Below are 25,633 nucleotides of genomic sequence, written 5' to 3'. Positions count from 1 at the left end.
TGTGTGGCAGATCGCGTGTGACCTAAGAGGCTTTTCTGGGTGGAACACGCTTGTCTGCTGAAATTTATCAAGTGACAGCACTCCTGTTCGCTGCAAAAATGTGGTTTTCCGAGGCTGGGGAAATAGTGGAGATGTTCCGCAACAGTTTTCCATTGTCTTTTCTCTTTTTTGTACCAATATTTATCCTGATATCACCTGTTAGTCCCGTGTACGCAGCTCAAGAATTCAGCGTTTATCGGATGCAGCAGTTTGATCTTCAAGGCTCCTCTTATGGTAACAGTTACACCATTATCAACTGCTCTGAATAAGAAGATAAAGCGCCACATATTTTGCTTGGAAACAGTTATAGCTTAGAATTGCTACATTTTTTAACGTGAATCGCGTCAGGTCGAGTTTGAAACAAAAATTATTGATTTTTAAAAAAGTCAACAGAAATCCATCAAAATAACACAACATTATTATAAATACATCATTTACCTTGCACCACCATATATGTGAATTTTTATGATAATTTTTGTGATCGTTGAACTTGCCGCAAATGTTGGTTGAAATTAAATGTTTTAAAATTAGATGAGTTACTCTTTCATCTCTGCGTTGAATGTATCTATGTTACAAAGTACATAGTTGTAGACATGATTTATTTACTTTTTTTCACAGTTGAACATTTGTGTGATCATTATCAGACTAACTGCTTTGAACATTTGACAGAAAAGTATTGTTTATTAAAGAAATGAGTAGGGTAAGAGTCCGATAATGGTCAACTGGTTGACCCTGGGCATCATCCGGAAGAAGGAACAAATACACATTATACAGGGAACAGGTTTTACAGGAAAACATTCACTAAAAGTTTCTCATGTTTGAGAACTGTTGAGTCACATTTGTACAGCTGAAACAGTTTGCTCTTAAAAAAAAGATATATCTTTTTATGATTATAATATAATTAAATTATTAAGTATTTGTGGATTTTCAAATTTTAGACTTGCCAGGTTTTTTCTTTGAATTATGGATTTTCCCCCCAAAACAAATTACAAGCATCCTTGATGCTTGCAAGATTTGGGGGACAAATTCATTACTTATTTCAACACTTCCCCCTCCCCAGCATGCACCATACTTAGATACTACCCCATTATTCTTCCACCCTCTCCCTTCCCCATTAAATATTCTTCTCACTTACTTCTTGAATTTTATGTGTGTTGAGCATCAGCTATCTCACTTCTCAGTCTTGGAAATTTTTTCTTTTTGCAAATGAAGTTGATAGTCATATGTCATTAAGTGTGAGGGAATTACAGTTCTTAGCAGACTGGGAGAGCAGAGATTGATAATTAATTAATGTCTTGTAGAATAAACATAATCCTCCTCATTACTGTAGTTGTTTTCTAACTTGAATCATCGTTAACTTCTCTTGCAGGATGTAAAAATTCTCTGGTGAACATGGAAGCTCGTCCAATCGACTCGAAAATGGTGACTCGGCGCTGCGTGGTGGCCCGACTTCGTGACGTCACCATGCCCAAATACCGTGACCTGGCAGCCAACAATGCCGGGGCACTGCTGGTGCTCCTGCCTCAGGACCTGGCCCAGCTCTCGCCTGAAGAGCAGGAGGTATGTTGTCTCAAAGAACTATATTCATTCTTTCTGATCGCTGACAAAAATGACATAGATCATTAGATCTTTAACATGCGCGTTTGATCTTCTGCTTGTATGAAGGGGATTTGAGCACTAGCACCAGCAGGTCTGTTCATCTGTTGACCTGGGAGACAGGAAAAATCTCAACCCTTGACCTACCGGGACCTTCAGATTGAAGGTCCAGCACTTTTGGTTCTTGAACCACACAGCAGTTGCTCCGGTCATCTGCTATTTGTTCATCATGCATCATTCAGATAGTATAGCCTCTGCCAAGTTGAATGATTTTGTAATGTGTTATTTCATTGTGAGCCAGCGTATTACAGGGGACTGAACTCTTGTTTGTGAACAGCACCTGCAGAGTCTGGAGCGAGATCTGATGCAGGAGGAGACATCCGTGCCGGTCTTCTTTGCCCAGGAGACGGCAGAGCTGCAGGACATCTACAAAGACCTGGAGCATGGAGCGGCCGGTGACCAGGCCAGCAGTGCATGGGAAGGTGAGGTGTTCTTTGAATTGTAATTTGTATTGAATGAACTCTTTTCGTCACAACAGATCTCTCTGTGTCAGTGTGTGTGAAATTCGGGCTGCACTCCCAAGTGGGGAGTGCGTTGTTGCTACAGTGCAGAGCTACCCGTGTTTGTTTTTACTTTGTTTTTGTTTTTTCCTGCTTGTTAGTGTAGTAATATATATATTTTCCTATCAGAATATTTTTTTCTACAGGTTTTTGCCAAGGACAATGCTTTTGTTGTGTATGGTTCTTTTATGTGCGCTAAGTGAGTGCTGCACACAAGACCTCAGTTTATCATGTCATCTGAATGACTGTAGTTGATTGGCGGCCTGGTGTTAGTTAATGTGCCCAGCCAAGAAGTGAGTGTCAGTGATTTGGAATCCCATATATTCAGATCAGGAGTTTTACTCATCTCCACCCCCACACCCATATCCCTCCACTAAACCTTGAGTGGTGGTGTCCAGGTACTAATTCAGATGAGATGATGAACTGTGGAGACATGCTAAATATACACAAAAAAATCCACTTTGATAGAAATAAAAAAAACTCAGAAAAAAGGGAGAGCACTTGCACTGTGGCAACATGCTAATTTTAATTTTTACACAAAAAGTCCACTTTGATAATAGTCAAAAACACTCACAGATAGAAAAGGCACTGCGCTTTGGCGACATGCTCTCCCTGTGGAGAAAAATGAACGAATTAAAATAATTTTTAGAAAAAAACAACAACCCCCCCGCCCCCTCCCCCTCTCCTCTCGAATCCACCAGGTGATGAGTGATGGCTAACGTGCTGGTTATGCATGTGTGTTGTGTGAGCAGCCCTGCTGAGCTCGGCCACGGCCAACGGGTTCCAGCTGGTGGTGGGGGGCGCGCAGGCCAAGGCCCTGCCGGACTTCCAGATCACTAACATCCAGGGGCGGCTGTCGGGCCACGGCATTGAGGAGCAGCTGCCCACCATTGTCATTACCGCACACTATGACGCCACTGGGGTGGCTCCGGTCAGTGGTGGGCTGGGCTGTCATTTGTAGCTGCCTGTCCTTGTGTGTGTGTGTGTGTGTGTGTGTGTGTGTGTGTGTGTGTGTGTGTGTGAGTGTGTGTGTGTGGTTATTGTTGAAAAAGATCATGGTTAAAGATCATCATTGCCTTTTATGGTCATCGTGGCAGTGGATTCTTATCCACTATATTTAGGGCTTGGCGTTAGAAGGTGGGGCCCAGTCCTTTCTTTCTGCCTAATTGTGGTAGTAGTTTTCACAGGACAGGGTTTGGACTTCTGCTGTATTCTGCATGTGCGGGTCATGGTATGTTTGCTAGATTAAACCTGATTTTAGGAAAAGAACTTCTTTTCTCCGCCATTGTTACCTTCCCCGACCGAAGTCAGGTACCCATTCACACCTGGGTGGAGTGACGGAAATCAGAGTAAACTACTTTTTCCAAGGTCAGTACTCCATGCAGAAAAGGGGCCTCAAACTCTCGAAACATTGTTGAGTATTGGATCAGAAGTCCAGTGCCTTAGCGATTCTGCTACGCAGCTTTATTAATGTGTGTTGTTGTATATATAATTTAGCAATGTATCCAAAGTGCACTTTTTTTTTCTTCTCAAGGCCTGACTAAGCGTGTTGGGTTCTGCTTCTGGTCAGGAATCTGCTTAGCAGATGTGGTGTAGCGTATATAGATTGTGTGAACGCAGTGATGCCTTCTTGAATAACTGAACTGAACTGAACCTGAACTGTTATGATATTTATAATGTTTGTTTATATAGTGCCTAATCAAACAATTTTGCTCTAGGTGCTTTGCAGTAGAACAGTTTTGATAAAAAATACATCACAGCTTGTTACTGCATCCATAAAAACATGCAGGTTGGTTTCATAGAGACTGACTGACAGGTGTGTGCGTGAGTGTGTGTGTGTAGTGTGTGTGTGTATGTGTGTGTGTGTGTAGTGTGTGTGTGTGTGTGTGTTAGTGCTGTGTGTTGTGTGGCAGAGACTGACAGGCATGTGTGTGGTTTCAGGGTTTGGCCTATGGTGCTGACTCCAACGGCAGTGGGGTGGTGGCCTTGTTAGAACTGGCCCGACTTTTCGCAAAGCTGTACACCAACTCCAGGACCCATGCCAAGTATCCTTTCTCAGCTTTTTATTTGTCTGTCACCAGACTGAGACGATGCAGCACGGAGATAAAACGCACATACACTCAAGTGGCATGCATGCATGCACCTATGCATACACAACACATTTACACAGACAGATTCATGATGACATAGATACATACACAGAGAGACATGCACACACAGAGATCCTTGACAGTATGTAGATACAACCTGGTGTTCCTACTGTCGGGGGGAGGCAAGTTTAACTACCAGGGCACCAAGCGATGGATCGAGGACAACATGGACTCCACAGGTCAGCAGCTTGCTTCCTTCTTGTGTTCTGTGGGGAAGCGAGAAGTTTGGGGGTGTGTGGGGGAGAGGAGATGTGGGGATTTGGGGGGCAGGAGATATGTGGGGGGCTGTTCGGTGGGAGGAGAGATGGTGGGGGGTTATTGGAGGGCGGGGGGGAGAGGGGGGGAGATAAGTGTGGGTAATGTTTTTTCTGGTTCAATTCTTCTCTCTTGTCATTTTTACTTAGTGTATTACTATCGTTTGTCGGTCTTTGAGTAAAGTTACTGATATTCCTTCACCCCTGTAGTGTGGAAGTGTCACTTGCTGTATTTTTTATTTATTTATTTATTTTTTGAATTAGTCATTGGGAGAGTGTGGGGTGTGTGTTGGGCAGACTCGAACCTGCTGTCGGACGTGGCCTTTGTGGTGTGTCTGGATAGTCTGGGGGCCGGGGAGTCACTGCACCTGCATGTGTCCAAACCTCCCAAGGAGGACAGCAATGGAGGAGTCTTCCTCAAGGTCAGCAGTATGTGTGGTGTGTGTGTGTATGGTCTGTGGTGTGTGTGTGTGTGTGTGTGTGTGTGTGTGTAATGTGTGTTGTGTGTATGTTTTTTTGGGTTTTTTTGGCAGTCGTATGTGTCTGAGTGACAATAAGTTGTGTTTCTTATTGCTTGGTTTTATGTTTCACCCATGTGTAGACAGAGCACAGATGCATGTGCTGTGAACGGGATATTGGATCTCTCAATCGCACATGCACACATGCATTTGTGTATTCATGCACCCAACCATGCATATGATATATGCATGCACGCACAGCCATACATACATGCATGCATCCACACAAATACATACATGCACACACACAAGCAGATATGCATGCATGCACATATAAAGATTGTAGTGTATTCTTGACCTTTCATATATGCATGGGCACATTCCATTTGTCTTGTATATAAGCCTTTCATTGCAGTTCCCTGGGAACTTTTTGCTAATTTTGTTATGCATTTTTTCCCCCCATCACTGAAGTTGATTGTTAGCGATCTGGGTCCCTGTGCTATGGAGGTGGTTAAATATATTAGCATTATTAGCATTTAGAGTTTATTATGAACACCAGTTGTCCTTACTATTGTTATAACTGTTAGCATTGTTATTATCAGTTTATTATTATTTGAATTAATATTATAATCATCATTGTTAGTTGCATTTCTAATATTTGCAATATCATCATCATCTTCAGTATTATCATTATTAGAATCATTATTATTCTGTATTATTATTATTCTTATTATGTATAATCACCTCAGAAAACAAAGAATGGGTGCCTACATGGCAGGGAGAAAACGGTCGTACATGTGAAAACTCACTCTTGTACATACGAGTGAACGTGGGAGTTGAAAGCCCATAAACAAAGAATAAGAATAAGAATATATAATCCTGAAGGTGTGTGCTTCAATATTATCATTACTAAAATCATTATTATTCTGTATCATTATTATTAACATTTATAATCCTGAAGTTGTATGCGTTGTGTATGTCGTTGTCGTGCCGTGCCACACCACCACTCTAACCCACCCCACACCCAACACCCCCCCAGAACCTGGAGGCGGCGGCGGTGGCCCAGGACCCCCCGGTTGGGTTCTCCATGGTGCACAAGAAGATCAACCTGGCGGACGAGATGCTGGCCTGGGAGCACGAGCGCTTCAGCATCAAGCGGCTGCTGGCCTTCACCCTGTCCCACTTCAACAACACCCGCGCCCTCCACCGCACCTCCATCCTCGACACCAGGTCCGTGACAGGGGTCAGGGTGGGGTGGGGGGAGGGAGGGAGGGAGGGGGAGAGGTGTGGAAGGTTAGGGGTCGGGGGGGATCAGGAATGACAACGGGGGATCAGGGTTGGGGTGTGGGGTTGGGGGAAGGGAGAGGTGTGGGAGGTTTGGGGGTGGGGGGGGAGACGTGGGATAATTGTCAGGGGGTGGGGGGCAGGGGAGGGGGAAGAAATGTGGGGGGATGTTGGAAGGGGGGGGATATATGGGGGATTGTTGGAGAGAGGAGAAATGTGGAGGGTTGTTGGGGGGGAGGAGAGATGTGGGGCTGGGGAGTGTTGTTGTTTGTCCCTATTTGACAGGCTGTTACATGCCGCTTTGATGTGACACATAGCTTGCTTTTTCATGACAAATCAATACACTTGGATCAATACAAACACTGTGGTGATTCGGATGAGAGGATAAACCAAGGTCACATATGCAGCATGCTTTTAGCACATGTAAGAGAACCTGAGGCAACAAAAGTGCGTGACACACACTACAGGTGCACTACACACAACACATTACACTACACACAACACTGCACACACTACACACACTACACACACACACACACACACACATACTGTAGATATACATGCAGATTAAAAAAGAAAAAAAAAGAGATATGTATGAAAACCCACAAAACACAAATGCACATACATCACCTTAGGTTAAAACAAACTGACAGAATGAATATGAAGAAGAGATGTGTGAAGAGGGTGAGTGATGCTGACGAAGGTGGTATTGTGCTGTGGGTGCTGACAGGCAGACAGTGGATGAGGAGACGCTGGCAGCCAACATCCGTGTGATAGCGGAGGCCTTGGCACGCCACGTCTACAACATCAGTCCCCAGGGGGCCTTCAGTCTCTTCACAGAGGCTATGGTGGGTTTGTGGAATGCTTGTTCGTGTGTGTGTTTGTGTGTGTGTGTGTGTGTGTGTGTGTGTGAGAGTTTGGATGAATGTGGTTGTGTGAAGTCTGTGGATGTGTGTTCACAAACAAGTGTGGATCAGAAAGTTGAAAATGTTGTTTGCTATGGCTGTAGCAGTTTGAAAATGGTTCTCACTGTTTGTTCTGGTCAGCTTGTATGTTGTGTGGCATCATATTTGGAGCACTTGCTTCCATAGGAAGAAAAAAGTTTCCCAATTTCCTTTTGACTGGAGTTCCCTTTGACACAAGGCCTGATCAGCTCATTTGGTTTATACAAAAGTAATTCATAGATCTACAGCTGCTTTGACTGAATGATTTATGCTGTGTTTGTTTTTTGCCAAAAACTTTCACGCTAAGAAGCTCGGCACCGTGCAAGTGTTGGACATCCACCTCGTGCATGAGTCAACTGGATGAACTATTTTCGGTGGAGACCAAGTTGCAAACTAAGAGCTTGGCTCAAGAGCAGGCATGTGGCGGCTGGTCACTGATGGTGGCGTGTTTTTTTTTTTCCTCATCGCAGGACACGCACGAGGACGCAGAGACGGCGTGGCTGGACTTCCTGACAGCGGATCCCCGGGCTGCCCAGCTGCTGCCGCCAGAAAGTGTGACGCTGGCCACACTAGAGAACACCCTGTCCCGCTACCTGAAGGACGTGCGCCGGTCCACCTTCAAGGCGGACAAAAGGTGTGTGGGTGGGTTGGATGGGAGGTGTGTGTGTGTGTGTGTGTGTGTGTGTGTGTGTAAAACCCCAGGGGGTGGTGTTGTTGGTTGTTGTTTGTGGGTGTGAGTATGTGTGTGTGATGCAGCCCGAGTGAATGAACTTGGTGTTTGTGTGTGGTTGGGTTGGTGGTGGGGGGAGGGTGGTGGGGGGCGTGGAGGTTTCTCCCACTGATGGGATTTGGTTTTTTGCGTCCATTTAGTAATTACAACAGTGTTGATGATGGTGATGATGATGATGATGACCATAACGACAGTAATAATGGTAATAACAGTAATAATAATCATGATAAAACTAATGATGATGAATGCACTCTCGCAAGCATGAACACACACACACACACACACACATACACACACACACACTCACACACTCACACTTACACACACACACACGCACCATACCTTAAAGTATAACTTTTCAATTTTTCACTTCTGCTGGCTGGGTTTAGCTTTAGGAATGCCCATTAGCATAACTACAATGTATATTCATTCATTTTCAGTCATTCAGACAGAAAAGAGAATTGAAAGCTTGAGTTTAGATTTGGTCAGCTCCCTCTCCCCTTCTCCCTTCTTCCCCAAAGCTATGTGTGTGGAAGCAGTTCAAAACGACAGTGTTATGTTGTGTTTTCAGGGATCCAGAGTTTGTCTTCTACAACGGAGCTACGTACACCATGAATGCTTTCAAGTGAGTATCTGATGATGTGACTATCACTTTTTTTTTTTTTTTTGCTGCCTCATCATCTGCACCATTTCACACGGTGAGTGGCATTACACCCACACTGCTCATTCCGAGTTCACCATACATAGCCAAATGTGGCTTTGTCTGTTGCAGTCCACAGGGAACTATCAGTTTTAGTTCATCAGGTGGCCATATGCTAGAGGAGACCCTGCACTTCTGCTGAGTCATTTCGGTGGTGTTAACTAGGCCCTATACCTGTTCTGATTTGACATACTTAGGACACCACATACAAAGCCCCCTGCTGACAGTAATCTTTATTTGTGGAGCCAGACTGAGTGAGCATCCCCCTCCAGAGGCTGTCACCACATCTCTCCCCTTGAATCTTCCAGTGCTGAAGACATTGACAGGACTCGCCCCAAGCACTTGAGTGGAGGGGGATCGAAACTGAGATCGTGAGTGGAGAGATGGGCATGAAAGGCCTAGATCTTGGGACAGGATTATTTTTATTGGAAATGGAGGTGGAAGAGTATGTTGTTGCTGCTGCTGTGTAGGTCTGTTTTAGAGTTTTTGACCATGTATGGCTGTACGCTATGCTTCCTTTTACAATGATGTGTTGTTGTTTTTTTTTTAAATTAAAAGAAAGTATGAAACAAAACAAAAAAGAAAAAAAAAGAAGAAAGTCAGAAACAACTCCCCCCAGGTCCCCCTCCCCCTCCCCCGCCCCCTCCCCCCCCCAAGAAAAAGAAAAGGGACTGTCAAGATCATGTTACAGTGGGTGTGAGGACATTTGTCCTATTGTTGTCCACATGGATGAACACCCCTGCTGTTGTGTGTGTGCAGTGTGAAGCCGGCTGTGTTTGACCTGTTCCTGGCTGTGGGCATTGCTGCTTACCTGGCTGTCATCTACCTGTGTGCCACAGTGAGTGCCTGTGTGTGTGTGTGTGTGTGTGTGTATGTGCATGTGTGTGTGTGTGTCACTGCTTACCTGGGTGCCTTGTGTGTGTGTGTGTGTGTGTGTGTGTGTGTGTGTGTGTGTGTACACTGAAAGCTAATACAAATTTTCTTCCTTATACAATATCACTAATGCAGTCTGATGCGTATCTATGCTGTGTGTAATACTGATTTTAATTACACATACTTAACCGTGACCCAACTAGTGCAGACTCTTATGTTTAATTATTTTATTTCATTTCATGATAATGTGTTGCACAGACCTAGGGTAGGCTCTCAAAGCCTGCTGGCATGTTGGGTTTATGCGAAGGTCAGGTGGACATCTGTTTTTATTTTATTTTATTTATTCATTTAATTTTTTTTTAATAGTTTATTACATGCAGCAGATGTGGTGTAGCATGTGTGTGTGTGTGTGTGTGAATGTGTACACACACACACACACACACACACACACACACATATATATATATATATATATATATATATATATATATATATATCAGTCAGCTTGCTTTGACATCTTGAAACTGAACTTAAATGTTTTTTTTGTGTATGTTGCTGAGGTGTGTGGATGAAACGAAACGAAATGAAACGAAACGAATTTTTATTTAACGAGGGTAGTGGAGAGCACAGCTGCTTTTTTACATCCGGCCCTCAAGGGCAAAGAAGAAGAAAAACAAACAAAAAAAAAAAACAACAAAAAAAACACCCCATAAAACAAACGCAAAACACACACACACGCACACACACACGCACACAATCCGGAGTCTGCACTAGTTGGGTCACGGTAAGTATGTTATTTAAACGTAATTTTAGATAGAAAATTTCCTATGAAAATAAAAGGCATAAATGAAAGCATGCACATTACCTAATTAAGCACGACACGACAGACTGTCATTGAAAAGATCAAATCATTAAGGGGGGGGGGGTGACGGGGGGGGGGACGGGGGGGGGGGGGGGGCGGGGGGGAAGGAGGAGAGATAGATTGACAGAGGTGGGACATGGGTGGTGAATCAAAAGCAAACTTCCTTTTCTATATTCATAAAATATCACCTGACGTTGGAACATAATCAGTACATTTTAGGATAAAGAGGTGCCAAGTTTGAGAGATTCATTTGGTATATTAGTTAGATTTGAATTTTTGAAAATTTGATTCCGTTTTTAAAGTTTCTGGGATATGATTCCATAACCACCCCCCTGAATATGCAAGGCTTGATTTACATAAGAAGATAGTAGTAAATGGAAGGTTTATCTTGTGTCAGTGTTGATACTTATTAAAACTAAACATATTTGTCAGGATGGAGCATTGCCATGAAGGATTTTGTGCATGAACAGGGTGAGGGAGAGTGATTTTCAAGCATTGTGATTTGAGTTGTACGATTTGAGTTGTACATTATTTGTGCATTGTGATGTATGTTATTTTTTTCTTTTTCATGTATTCAGATATGGTGATATGGTTCTAAGTATTGTGATATTGGTGTTGTTAACCCCTTCACGGCAACTACGTTTTGCTATAGCCAATGCTGAGAAAATTTTCAGAAAAACAAGAAAAACACGCCAATGATTTTAATTTGCTTATATTTCAAAAAGTACTGAAGGTAAGTGCATAAGAGTATATATCAAATGAAAGGAAAATGAACCAAGATTGTGTTTTTAGTACTCGCATGTTCAGGTTTTACAGTGTGCAGCGCAGTTCAGTATGTTTTACATGGAAAGGCACTGTATGAATCAAGTTGTTATTATTACTTTCAGAACTTCCACAGAGTGTATGGCCGTCTGAGACGGACCATGGCATCATCGCCCAAAGAGAAAAGCAACTGAGTCCTTTGCCCCCAGGAATCTGACGGGTGAGAGAGACATTATTGATACTTATATAGCACCTATCTTTGATCAGAGACCAAACTCCAAGCGCTTGACAAGAGTCATCTGTACGAAAGGCTGCCAACTTGGGTAGAGCCAACTGACAGCTTCCTTCAGGCGCTTATCATTTGTTTCCTGTGTTGTTCAGTCAGGGTTTCAATCATGTGAGCACATGCTTTATTAGAGTGGATTTATGTTCAGAAATTTGCCAGGGACATCCCTTTTTGTTGCTTTTGGTTCTTGAATGTGTGCTGAGTGCATGCTGCACATAGGGCCTTGGTTTATCATCTCTGAATGACTGAACGTTGTCAGGATGAGTTAAAAAAAATTTTTGTGGTAATGATATGCCTTTTTTTTCAAACTACTACTACTACTACTGCTACTAATTATAATAATAGTATGTTTATGTAGTGTTTTCAAACCTCTCAAAATGCTTTACAATAACACATCAGTCAGACTCAAAGCACACAAGAATGCACTCACACACATGCACATGCACACACACAAACACACATGGAAGAAATAGATGTGGATCCATAGAATACAGATATGGAATGGAGTTCCTTTTGTTTATAATATAGAGACTGCTTGAAAATCATTTTTTGTTTTGTTTTTGTTTTTTGTAGGGAGTGAGTGAGGGATTGTAATGGACTGAAAAGGGCAATTAATCCCTAGTTTGTACAGCTGAAGAACAAACAGGTCTTCCCTCAATGCTGGGATATCTTTTGAGAATGCAGCCCTCTCTAGCAGTCTCAAAAACCTGAACGGACGGACCCCAGTAGCAACTCAGAAGATGAAATGTTTGTTTTAAATTCTGAGGGCACCAAATACTGACTAAAGAGAAAGTGACAATTGTGTGTGTGTGCGTGCACGTGTGCGTGTGTGTGTGTGTGTGTGCGTGTGTGTGCGTATGTGTGCGTGCATGCATGCATGCGTGTGTGTGTTTCCAGGGGGCAGAAGGCTGGTGACGTTCATTCCCCCAGTCAGCTTGCATTTCCCAGATCAAAGGAGCGTGGATGGATGGATGGACGACGGTCAAGTCTGGCGGTCAGTACCCCCACCGCCTCCACCTCCAACCCACCCCAACCCCCACCCTCCCTGTCCTGGCCGCTGCTGCTGTGATCACTCCGTGCTCCTGTTGTGTCCATCTTGTGCAGCCAGCCAAGCCACTCTTTTGTCCTCCTCCTATCTTGTTTGAAAACCAGTGTGTAGGCTTCCGCAATGTTCCATTGCAGGGAATGGAAAAGGCAGGGAGTTTGTGAATTGTGTGTGCGTGTGTGTGGCTGGGTGCTTTTAGTACCCAGCGTTTTGAGTGTTGGGCACATCATCTGTTGTGTGTGACGTTTCTCATCCCTACCCAGGTCATCTTTGTTACAGTTTTATACCAAGACATTATTACTATTATTACGATGATTAAACAGCTCCCTGTTTTGTATAGTGCAGTTTTTACTATTCCATGAAATGATACCTGTATGCTGCTATTGATTACCATTGCTGCAAGGTTTCCTCACAAGGAATTTTTATTTGGTCGGTGTCCCTTAGTGGGCAGGTGACATGGATGCAATTTGTACTCCTCTGTGTGTGTGTGTGTGTGTTTTGTTGACCTGCATTTGGTTATCAGTTGGAGGTATTTGATTCGTAAATGAGCAGTGAAAGGCAGGTGGTGTGTAGCAGTTTGTATGAATGCAAGACAGGGGACACTGAAAGTATTAATGAATAAACCTTCTCTTCTTCTCGTGAGATTAAAACAAAGGTGATTTTTTAGGGGGGGTTGGGAGGGGAGGAGGGGTGTCCCAAAACAAAACCACTTTTCAGCATTGCGGCCTGGTAGGAGAAAGTAACAGGTAGATAATCACAGTCATCCTCGAATGGGTGAACAGAGACCAGGGTGTTCGGTGTTTGTTTCTGCTGGGAAATCATCTCTCTTTGTGCTGCCACAGGTTTGGTGCATGATTCAGCTTTTCTCAGCGGGTATGTGCTGGCCTGCAGAGGGGAAAGAATTCCTTCATTCCTCAAGTGATGAACTTCCATCATGTTGTCTGTTCCTTTGTTTTCTCGTTTTTTTCCCTGCAACTTTTTTTTTTTTTTGCCTTGGCTCTATTGGACTGTAACATATACCTGTACTTGTGTGTGTGTCAGTTGAATACTGGGCACATGAAACTAGAAGTGGATACATCTCTTATACATGTACCTGTACTTTGTGTGTGTGTGTCAGTTTAATACTGGGCACATGAAACTACAAGTGGATACATCTCTTATGCATGTGTATATATAGAAAGATACTTCTGGGTTTTTTTGTGTGTTTTTTTTTTCTTTTTAGTCTGGAGGTGATAAACTGTGGTGTGGTTAGTACTTTAGACAAAGCTCAGTAGTGTCTTAAGTGTTGAAATAGTTTTACTTCAGTGGTGTATTTATTTTCCACTTTCCTGGAATGTTGTAGTATGCTTGATGACCAAGGAACCTTGGGTTGCTTTTTTAAGTTGTTGTTGTTGTTGTTTTAAAGATGGCTTCAGCCCTGACGTGTGACATTTGCAGCAGTCACCGGGGTGATTTTTGATAACTTTTTTGAGAGGCGGTTATTTTTAATGTATGGGAGTCTTTCGTTATGTTTTTGACACACACACACACAAACACACCAAAGAAGGGGCCTTGGTTGGGGTGGAGATGGTTGTTGTTCAGTGCGTTTCTGTGTATGTATGGTAGTGAAAAAGGAATGTCGGGAAAAGAAAAAGGGTTGAATCACTACCAGTTGATCTCAGTTGGGAATGTCTACATGTCTGATATGATTTGTATCAAACAGTCATTTTGGAAATAAATATTTCACCAGTAGCTTTCTCAGCAGGTTATGACACTGAGCATTCCATACCCTTCACCAGTCCAAGTAAATGGAACAGATCTACCCACTACTGGTACAGTTTACATACCTGGGCAACACTTGTCTGTCACGATGGGGGAGCAGGCAGGCAGTGACATCAAGAGCTATCTCACCAAGTCTAGAACTTTTAAGATTGCTGAACGTGTTGAGATCCCCTCGGTACAGAACTAACACCAAGCTGAGAATGTGGCAGAGCTGTGGATGTTCCATCCTGCTCTGTGGCCCAGAATGATGGAGAATGACCAGTGTTCCCTCCTGAGATAATTTGAAATTTTAGGAGGTATAGTTGCGTTTGATATTTTGTTTTGATGTGAGGAATGATTGAGTAAGCGGAAATAATTGATGTTGAAAGATGCCAGTACTTTTGATGTTTGATTTTTTGTGTGTGAAGAGTGAAGAGGGTGTATGCTTGTATGGTTTCATTGCCAAGCAGCAAGACTTTTTTTTTTTTTTTTGCTGTTGAAGGGCTTCCTCAGCTCTTTTATCCTTAACCTTTTCACAGCTGTAACATGCCAGCTGTGTGCACTCACACCACCATTTTCAGTCGTTCTTTCTCTCTGATCGTACATCTTATGAAGCCAGGACAATTCCAGATCATTATAGGACAGGGTTGTTCCTTTTTATATCAGAGATGGACGCAGAAAACAATCAGATTGTAAAGTTTCTTCATATGTGTGTTGTTGAAACATTTCGTTCCTTATGTCACATGCCTTTCTGTCTTATATCGCCTGTTGGTCTGTCTCTTCTGTCCACCTGTCTGTCTCTCCCACTTCATCTTTTTATCTGTCAGTCTTTCTCTCTCTGTCTTCCATTACTGTTCAATTTGGATGTTTTTATTCACAATGCAAAGTAGTGAAAATCCGTTGATTGGGACCGCTGTCTTAGCTGGACAAAGATTCTGACGCTCTTTTTGCATTTGACGCAAACCCACTTTTCAGTTGCGCTTATCAAGTCCAGTTGGTGAAACATCAAAAAGAAAGGGGTTTTGCACCTGACGCATGCTTATTTAATTAGTATGTATATAATGCAGACCATTTTAACTAACCATTCAGATTGTTGAAGGAAAAATTGGAATAGATGCAGGACATCAGTGGATTTATTATGGCACGGGGAACTATGGCAACATCTTGTGTAGGATGTCAGCTGAAGTCTTATAGGCATGGACTAGGTGAACCTTTTTAACTTTAATCTTTGTTCCACAGTCTATGTTGTGATAACACACACACACACACACACAGACTCGGAGTCCAATATATGTCTTTTTTTATTTGAATGGATTATCACAAGGTTGTCTAAACCATTGTAAATGTTAGGAAAAAAAAAAATCTAAACCACTGTAAATGTTAGTGAGAGAGAAAAAAAAAATCAATGAATTAACATCCAATAACCCCTTGTAATAATTTCAGTACGCTTGGAAGTGCTGAAAAGAGGAACAGCGTGTAATTTTCATGTGTTATATAACGTTAGCACTTGGTGATAAATATACAGGTACACATTGTTTATGTAACATAACAGCATTGTTTTCTGTCGTTAACACTTTGGTACACCATAGTCCATTACAGGGAAAAACTCTCTGTATGTCTGCAACAACAAAGCATTGATGGGACAGTTTTCTCTTGTCATACAAGGCTGGTTGGTTACAACAGAAGCAGAAACATCCCAATTGTGCTGAAAAACACCAACACACCTCAGCTGTCTGTCCAAAAGAACATCAATCTTTGATAAATACATACATTTAAATAGAAAGGAAAAAAAAGAGAACCCTGCCCCCCCACCCCCCCCCCAAAAAAAGACGAAAAACAAAAAAAAAAAAAAAAAAAAAAAAGACACCATAATAAAAAGCAACATAAGATATATGACAAAACAGGAGGAAAAACAACAATCATTTAATTTTAGGGTAATTAATTCTTCAGAATGAGACTTGCTGTCAGCGACCTTGACACGGGTCTGTCTTTGTTGTAGATGGCGGCAATTCTTTATCGGACAAAATGTCTCTCTACACACGTACATACACACACGTGCGCATGCACACACACATTCAAGCACACAGATGGGTGCGTGCAACGTGCACAGATACACTTGTGCACACTGTAACATTCAGTCGCGATCAAGCATTGAACAAAATAACAAGTATGAACAACAAACAGAACAAAACGTACTTCAGTTCATGGGTCACGCAACAGTACACTCTGCTGACTTTCTCTTCCAGATTTTGTGAATGGACACAAATTATGAACATTTTGGGAAAGATGAAAATATGGAAAAAAAACCCCAACCTGTTATGGAATGAAAATTATATTAAAAGGAAAAAAAGAAAAATGATCAGCATAATGGAAAATTTAATTTGTTTCATTATCCTGAGCAATTGTGTAACAATATATTTCATTATTCACACTCCCACCATCACCCCTGCCCCAAAAATATACCCCCCCCCCCCCCCCAAAAACAAACCCCAAACTCTGAGATTTTGTCCACTGAGAGCAAAGTAAGAAAGACACTGCTGACTGACTGTTTAACTCTTGCGTCATTCTTGTTACTGTAACAGATTTCAATAAATGGACGGGATACTGGTGACTGTCTTTTTCGTTATCTTGATCCATTGATTCTATCATATAGATGGACCGACACAGTGTAAAACAAAAAAGTGAGCAATCCCACGAAAAGGCACAGAGTGCATCAAAAATTCTGTAGAAAAATCCACTTCGATAGGAAAACAAAAAACTGTAGGCAGGAAAAATACAAAAAAAAAGAAAAAAAAAAAAAAGGGTGGCGTTCTCTGTGTAGCGATGCGCTCTCCCTGGGGAGAGCAGCCTGAATTTCACACAGTGAAATCTGTTGTGACAAAAAGAGTAATACAATACAATACAAAACAATGTACAGTTATTCAGTCATTCATAAATGACAGCTGTGGATTTTCAATGTTGAGAAATGGAAGCAAGCACCTCTGATAATGATTTAGCATGGCAACATACATCATTATTTGCCAAAAATTCAGCATCATTTCAGAATACCCCCTGCAAAAATAGAGAAAAACAGTGCCAAGTTCCCATGTGGTCCCTAACTTTTTTGTGAACCCTGTTAATCCAATGTAGAATCTGACCACAATGTAGAGATAATCATCATTCTGTCCAACTGAAGACGGACATTTAATGATTATATCAATAATCGCATCAACCACAGAATCCAACCACAATGTACAGATAGCACTTTAGTCAAAAATCCAGTTGACAACAGACATCTGAATAATAATATCAATAATTTTATCAACGTAGAATCTAGTCACAGTGCATAGATAATTGTCAAAAACCCATGTTGTGCAGTGGACAAGATGTCTGAATATACATACCAGCTGTAAGAAACTACTCACAATGTACAGATTATATTTTGTCAAAAACTCAAGTTGTGCATGAGAGATTTTTGAAAATTCCTGACCATTACAGATAACAGAGACGTCTCTTTCGTCACCACGTTTTTAAAAAAGTACCCCCCAGCACCAAATATTTCAAACCTGATGTTCTCAGACACACAAATTCGGTGACAATACAGTCAAACTGTTCACTTCAAACTCGGTCAAGGGGGGATGGTTAGTCAACATCCTGTTGCATGGGAAACTTAGCTGCAGCTGTAGAACTTCTGCTGCAAGGTGAAAAACAGTCAGTTTATACAAGTCCCCTCAATGTTGACTGGAGTTGATAATGGCAGTGAACTGTCTAATTGACTGAAGTCGCCTATGGCAGTGAAATACTAAATTAACCTTTAACCCCCCCTCTGCCCTCCTCCCTTCACAAGTGTGTATCTTCAGCAAGAGACTGCTATCCATGCTTCCCTATCTTATCTTCAGCAAGAGACTGCTATCCATGCTTCCCTATCTTATCTTCAGCAAGAGACTGCTATCCATGCTTCCCTATCTTATCTTCAGCAAGAGACTGCTATCCATGCTTCCCTAGCTTATCTTCAGCAAGAGACTGCTATCCATGCTTCCCTATCTTCACTACAATCTTGAAAACGGGTCTGTGAAACAGCTTTCACACCACCTGGTGACCACAGAAATCATCAGACAAAATAACCAAGGCAACAAATTGAAGAATATGATTATGAATATATGTATATATATGAGAGAGAGAGAGAGAGAGGGGGGGGGGGGGGAGAAAAAATGGCCTTGGAGAAGCATCACAGAAAGAGAGCGTATGTATGACACAGTCCGTGCATGTGCGCGTGTGCAAGCATGTGCGCATGTTTCATGCACAAAAGAATCGGTACATACCAGTACACATCTGAGATCAAGTGAAAGAGGAAGTATGACAGGAAATAATTCATTCATCCAGCTATACGAATTCAATGAACAGAGGCCGAACAGGGTGACACGCACATAAAATGTGACAGTAAAACGATGCGGCTATCAGAACACTTGTCATCTTCTCTGGCAACCCGTGTGTACGTCTGAACACAATCATGCTAGAAAAAATCAAATGAACGGGTCTTGCACTGAACATAAACAGGGACCAGAACTATTTTCAAAGGGGGGTTTGGGGTGGGACGAGGATCACAGTGTGTTCTTTCTCACTGTTAACAGAATAACTTGGCAACCTCCTTCACATGTGTACACCCGTCTCAAGCACAATATCAGACTGTCGACTGAATGACAACTGTCAACTGAAGAACTGAACTGGATCGGAGGGGGGAAGGACACCAAAAGTCAAACCATCAGTCAATTGCTCCACGACAATGCTGCTTCTCTAGCAAAGGAGGACAAACTATGAGTCTATTGCTACACGACAACACTATTTCTCTAGCTAAGGGGGAGACAACCATCAAAGGCCAGTGCTGTTGCAGCACATAATTGACCCCTCCCCTCCCCTCCCCCCGATCTTCTTCTACCTTTTAAATGATAACAATGTGGACATTAATACTCCAACAAAAATGTCTACAATCACCTGTACGTGTGACGGGACATTGAAACAAAATTCCTCCCCCTCCCTGCAAAAGCATAGCTCCTCTCCCTTCTCTTTCAAAGTGAAAGTATTGAGCAACAAAGGAGTTGCTCACAGTTTAGATGGGGGAGAGGGGGGGGGGGGGGACACACACACACACACACACAAAATTATCTAAAACACAGGACAAACCCAGCAGTAAGCAAAGCAAGTTGAACCTTGGCCACAGATTGAAAAAAAAAAAAAAAAAAATCCATGCACATTTTCTGTGTAGATGCAGCCTAGCAAAAGCAATCTTGCTAATATTACTCAAAGTGAAAAGACATGAAATTAAAGAAAAAAGCAATTCTCATTCCATTGTACATTCATGCAAATCTTCAGTTTCAGACTTAGCACCTAACAAGAATCAGCAGACAAGTGGAACACAGGACAATGTGTGACCAACAATGATGGGCGCAACAGCTCACAGCACTGGACTTTCAATCCGAGGGTCCTAAGTTTGAATCCCTGTGGTGCCTAGTTGGGTTAATGAAAGGGTGGAGATTTCTCCAAGTTGGGTTAATGAAAGGGTGGAGATTTCTCCTAGTTGGGTTAATGAAAGGGTGGAGATTTCTCCTAGTTGGGTTAATGAAAGGGTGGAGATTTCTCCAATCTCCCAGGTCAACTTATGTGTTGATCTGGTAGTGCTTGAACACCCTTTGTGTATACTCACACACGCCAAACATCAAAATACTTCAGATCCCACGAACCACAACGAGTGTTCAGTGGGTTATGGAAATACAAATGTACCCAGCATGTACCCTCCCCCAAACCAGACTGATTGCCTAAACGGGATGTGTGTGGGCCATAGTTTTTGAAATATAACATTCAAAGACAGACACACTAAGAAAAGCCCCCACATTAGAACCAAGTCTGCACCAACAACTACAGTAAGTGCAACACAACATCATAATGAAGTGAAAGAACTTTCATTCAGGATAGTTCTGATGGTTCCAAATAGGAAGTTTCAAAGAAACAGCCTGTGTGAAATTAGGCATAACCGCAGTTTGTGTTTGTACTATGTTCCAATTTTGCATGAGTGCTGACTGACATTTGTATCCTGTTCTTTCATCTTCTGTCTCTATTTCTGCTTCATGTGGAAGGCATGGAAACATGCGTCTCTGTTTTGCTCATTTTACATCCACAAAATATAAGAACTGGCAAACATTACGATGGAATCAAGAGTTGTGTCTGCATCACAGAACCTTGTTAACATCAGCTTTGCAGTTGTTCTCCTGCTCCCAGAGCTATAAACAGTACATCAGCAGAGGTTTATAAAAAACAACAACAACAAACATCAACAGTGTGAGATCTTTCACAACAAGGCAACAACATCATGTATTGTCCATCATCTCTGCCTGCATTTGGAATGTGCTAAACAAAAATAAGCGTCTCCAACGAATATGGTTGAAGAAAACTATGACACACACGTTTCAACACCAACAAACACTCTGATGATGGAACGGCGCCAGTTCATCGGGCACACACAATTCCAATCATCAACACTGTCAACCAGTCTGTGGATGGACCGTCAGTCTTCTGACAAAGCAGAAAAAAAACAAAAGGACAAATATCTTTAAACATTAAAATTCAGAAAAAAAAGCCTGGGAAAAGATTTCACCTACCGGTAATTTACACTTTCAACATGGACTGTAAACAAAATGATTTGATTCGAACTACAGTTCTTCAACAAACCAAGACATCCAAATACAGCCACCACATTCTACACTCAGGAGGGGGGTGGTAGTGGGGGTGGAGGAACAAATCATTGTGCATCCATTTGAAAATCATAATCGCCCAACAACCCTGACAACGAAAACACTTTACATTTGTTTTTGTACATAGGGAGCTAAACATAATATAAATCATAAGAATTATGCTATCACAATAAAGGTATAACAAACACAATTTTTACACGAAGGAATGGTAAGTGGTTAAAGGCAAGTTTCACTGTATTTACAGTTTTACTAAGAACGCTCTTCACAAAAATATACATCCTTGCTGATTTCGCAACATGATTATGATACAGGAGTTGGGGGGGGTGAGAGGAAGGTTGTCTGCGCTCCACGCACCTGATTTAACAATACTATGCAGTAACAGCGATATGACAATACAGCAAATGACGTAGATAAGTTATCACACTTATCGCCCATCACTATTTCAGACTGTGCATGCACTGTAATCACCACATTTCTCTTTCATGATCAGATCTTGTCTCGACACACGTAACCTCCACCAACATGAAAAGTAAATGTGCATACATCTGACAGGAAAATAATGGTCAAGTAACTGGAAAAACAAACAAACGAATACGTCTCTCTCTCTCTCTCTCTAGACTCTGCCACACATTCACACACACACCTCTTCTTATCTCATTATGCTTCTGCAAGTGTCCACTAAACATGCACATACCACCCAGCCCTTCTCCTATTTCATTCCTCCTCACCCAGTGAGGCCATCCATCTCCAACACCCCCCCCACCCTACCCTGCCCAAAAGAAAAAAAAACAAACTGTGCCCCCCTCCCCCTCTCCCAAGCTGAAGGGGGAGGGACTCCACAGAAGTGCCTGAGGTCACAGTCTGTGCATCCATCAGCAGGGCAGAGGGACCCCCTCCTCCCGGGATTTCACTTGCCTGTCCACCAGTCAGGGGCGTCCTCCTCCCCCGTGTGGGTGAGATGAGGGAGGAAGGGAGGAGACACTGCAGACGTCCACCACCACCATTCACACCTTCTGCACGTAGTTGGCTGGGAACAGCCCCTCCTTGCCCCTCAGTCGCCCCCGCCACCAGCCTGACGGGTCTGGAACCACACAGGGGAGACCACTGATGACTCAAATCCTCTTTGTCTCCCGTCGTCCGCTTCTGTCAGAAAGTGTCCTACTATCTGCTTCTGTCAGACAGTGTCCTATCATCCGCTTCTGTCAGACAGTGTCCTACTGTCCGCTTCTGTCAGACAGTGTCCTACTGTCTGCTTCTGTCAGACAGTGTCCTATCATCCGCTTCTGTCAGACAGTGTCCTACTGTCTGCTTCTGTCAGACAGTGTCCTACTGTCCGCTTCTGTCAGACAGTGTCCTACTGTCCGCTTCTGTCAGACAGTGTCCTATCATCCGCTTCTGTCAGACAGTGTCCTATCATCTGCTTCTGTCAGAGACTGTCCTATCATCTGCTTCTGTCAGAGACTGTCCTATCATCTGCTTCTGGCAGAGACTGTCCTACTGTCTGCTTCTGTCAGACAGTGTCCTACTGTCTGCTTCTGTCAGACAGTGTCCTACTGTCCGCTTCTGTCAGACAGTGTCCTATTGTCCACTTCTGGCAGATATTGTCCGCTTCTGTCAGAGAGTGTCCCACATCGACAGATGAAGCGTCCTAACCATTCTGCCGCCTTCCACCTAAAACTGCAGCCATCATGTTAACTCACCTTCGTTGAGGATACCGATCGTGTCGCCCTCGTTAAAGCTCAGCTCATCGGTGTCCTGAGCATCGTAGGCGTACAGGCACGAGCACTGGGGCAGCTTGGGCTCCAGTTTGGGTTTGGGCGTGGGTTTGGGTCGCCCCGCTCCTGGGGCTGGGCGGGCCTTTTTGCTCTGTCGCTGTTGTCTATGGTGAGAGACACAGAGAGAGAGAGACAGACAGACAGACAGGTGAGGATTTCGCTGACACTGAAGAAAAACACTGTCATCGGTCACTGCAGATCAGAACTTATCAGAGCCTCAAAACAGTTGAGACACTCAGCGAAAATTAATATATACCTCACTGCAGATCAGATCATATCAGAGCCTTGAATGATTGGGATGCTCAGCGAATCACCGTGAATGCAGCAGTTGCAATTAGCACACACCTCACTGCAGATTAGAACATATCAGAGCCTTGAACGGAGAGACACTCAGCGAAATCACCGTGAATGCAGTAGTTACAATTAGCACACACCTCACTGCAGTTCAGAACATATTCATCGGCAATAAAGAATTAAACCACAAAATGTAGGAGGGGGAGAGAGGAGAGAGAGAGAGAGAGAGAGAGAATGAATTTTCTTTAATGAGGGAAGTGGAATAAGCAAGGACATGCTTTTTTTCATCCGGCCCTCAGATGAAGAGGAAAAGCTTGAGAGAAAGACAGACAGACAGACAGACAGACAGAGAGAGAGAGAGAGAGAGAGAGCGAGCAAGAGAAAGGAGTGAGGGAGGTGATAAGAGAGAGGAAGAAAGAGAGAGAGACAGAGAGAGACAGGAAAAGAGAGAGAGGAAGAGAAAGAGAGAGAGACAGACAAAGAGAGAAAGAGAGAGAGATACACAGTCAGAGACTGAGAGAGGAAGACAGAGAGAGAGAGAAGAGACAGGCAGAAGGAGAAATTAGATTAAAAAAAAAAAAAAGAAGAAAAAAAAAAGAGCAAGCAATTGTGCAGCTTTGCATTTCAAGTTTGACTGCCATCAAATCACCACGAACAAAACAGTCATGGAATCATCAGCACATGCACAGATAATGAACTGCTCACTGCAAAAAACACAGCTTTCTGGACTTCATAGCATGCACTAAGGTACAAACACAAAACAAAGAAATATATGTACACAAGTCTGCACATTCATCAGAAATCAGTTGTGTCAATAATATGATGATATGTCTTTTATCTTATTCTTAAATACACCATTTAAACACACACACACACACACACACACACACACACACACACACACTCCAAAAGGAACTAAGATGTAAAAATAAAAAGGAGAAATGTGTACAAATACATACACTTTCATCAGAAATCAGTTGTGCAAATAATGTAACATCTTTGGTCTTATTCTTAAATATGCCATTTAAACATACTTACACACACACACACACACACACACATACACACAAACACACACAAACACAATTCGAAAGGCACACACAATTCTATTCAAAAGGGAAGTAAGACTTATAAAGAAAAGGTTAGAAATATATGTATATGTACACATGTATACACATTCATCATAAAAAATTGGAATGATGATATGCAAAACAACAACAACAACAACAACAACACACACACAAATAAAACCCCACACATACAAACCCCTCCCCCCACACATACTCACACCATGAAGACAACTGGGAGAGCCAGAAGGCAAAAGCGAAGCAGTTTGTAACAAACACAAATCCAGCCTAGCAATAAAATACAAGAAATAGATTAAAACACACACACACACACAAAGAAAAGAAAAAAAGAAGAAAACAAAACCATTCCTGGCACCCCTGCCCTGTGATGACACAGAAATGTACATGCTGAAAATGAACCCCAGCTGTAACACGATGACTCATCTTAAGACATGCTGCAGTTTCTCAGCAGTCATGTATTATCTATCAAGTCCCCGAAAACCTCTTCAAAGACATTTGGCCAAAGGGCCTTTCAGTATCAAGCACCTTCTGCTCGGAATTCTCTTCCTCTGGATCTCCGGCACTTACCAACACTGTCCTCTTTCAAAACAAAATTGAAAACCCACCTGTTCAGACAGGCCTTTGGATGTGATGAAGCATAGCTGTTTGTCTGCAGACTTACTCCTCCTACCTACCCTACTTTACCCTCTACTGAGATCATCATGTAGTGTGTGTGTGCCTGTGGGTGGGTGTTTACTCTGTATGTGCACTCTGGGTGTGTGTGGGCATGAGTGTGTGTGCATGTGTAGGGTGTCCTATGTGTGTGTGTGTGTGTGTGTGTGTGTGTGTGTGTGTGTGTGTGTGAAATTCCAAGAATTTTCCAAACCCTAAAGGGCAAAAACCTTGATGCTCCCCCCCCCTCCCGGCCCCCCCACCAAGACTTTTTCCAAACCCTGGAAATGGTTCTCTCATTTTTTTCCCCCAAAGACTTTTCCATACCCCCATGACTGTACAATCCCTTGTATAACATAGCAGTGGTCACAGCTCTTTCCCAGACACACGCCCCTCGTTTGTTTCCCACAGACCTCTGAACTGTTAACAGTTAATAATAAACAATAAAGAGAGGTAACTCTCTCCATGTACAAGGGACACAATTTCAAGTCAATGCCGCTCACGCTACCAATTCAGCTAGCACACAGGTGAATAAAAGGTGCATTCCAACAAAACCCAGACACTTCCTTAAAAAAAGGAAGCTCCAGGCTTATCCTTACACTAGTTATTAACAAACAATGAGGCCAGGAGATGAAATGATTAACAAATAGTAAAGAGTGGTAACTCTCTCCAGTCACAAGGTACACAACTTCAAGTCAGTGCTGCTTATGCCACCGATTACACCAGTTACCTGACATGTGCATACAGCCTATCATAGCCACTGGGGCAGTGAATCAAAGTTCACAGTGTCTAGGGCTTGGCAGAGGAAGAAAGGTCC

General features: G+C 42.7%; 2 protein-coding genes across 3 annotated transcripts in view; one reads left to right on the top strand and one right to left on the bottom strand.

Moving 5' to 3' along the window:
* LOC143296961 (BOS complex subunit ncln-like) lies at window positions 1-14,681 on the top strand. The gene is made up of 14 exons (XM_076609032.1): window positions 1-273; window positions 1,409-1,599; window positions 1,973-2,117; window positions 2,948-3,126; window positions 4,137-4,240; window positions 4,436-4,524; window positions 4,897-5,021; window positions 6,097-6,287; window positions 7,072-7,189; window positions 7,756-7,919; window positions 8,587-8,640; window positions 9,475-9,553; window positions 11,338-11,432; window positions 12,396-14,681. The coding sequence occupies exons 1-13, from the start codon at window positions 99-101 to the stop codon at window positions 11,404-11,406; spliced, it is 1,683 nt and encodes a 560-aa protein (XP_076465147.1). The 5' UTR covers window positions 1-98; the 3' UTR covers window positions 11,407-11,432; window positions 12,396-14,681.
* A 1,450-nt stretch (window positions 14,682-16,131) lies between these two features.
* Window positions 16,132-25,633, bottom strand: part of LOC143297451 (unconventional myosin-If-like) — a 77,231-nt gene continuing 67,729 nt past the window's right edge. For both annotated transcript variants that reach the window (XM_076609831.1, XM_076609832.1), the window contains 2 exons: window positions 22,709-22,887; window positions 16,132-22,089 (listed from right to left, as the gene is read on the bottom strand). In XM_076609831.1, coding sequence (XP_076465946.1) covers window positions 22,013-22,089; window positions 22,709-22,887 — 256 coding nt within the window. In that variant the 3' untranslated portion in view covers window positions 16,132-22,012. The remainder of the gene's footprint in view (window positions 22,090-22,708; window positions 22,888-25,633) is intronic.

Source organism: Babylonia areolata, chromosome 22 (assembly GCF_041734735.1).
Source record: "Babylonia areolata isolate BAREFJ2019XMU chromosome 22, ASM4173473v1, whole genome shotgun sequence".
Lineage (NCBI taxonomy): Eukaryota > Metazoa > Mollusca > Gastropoda > Neogastropoda > Buccinidae > Babylonia > Babylonia areolata.
This window is presented reverse-complemented; position numbering and strand designations above follow the sequence as displayed.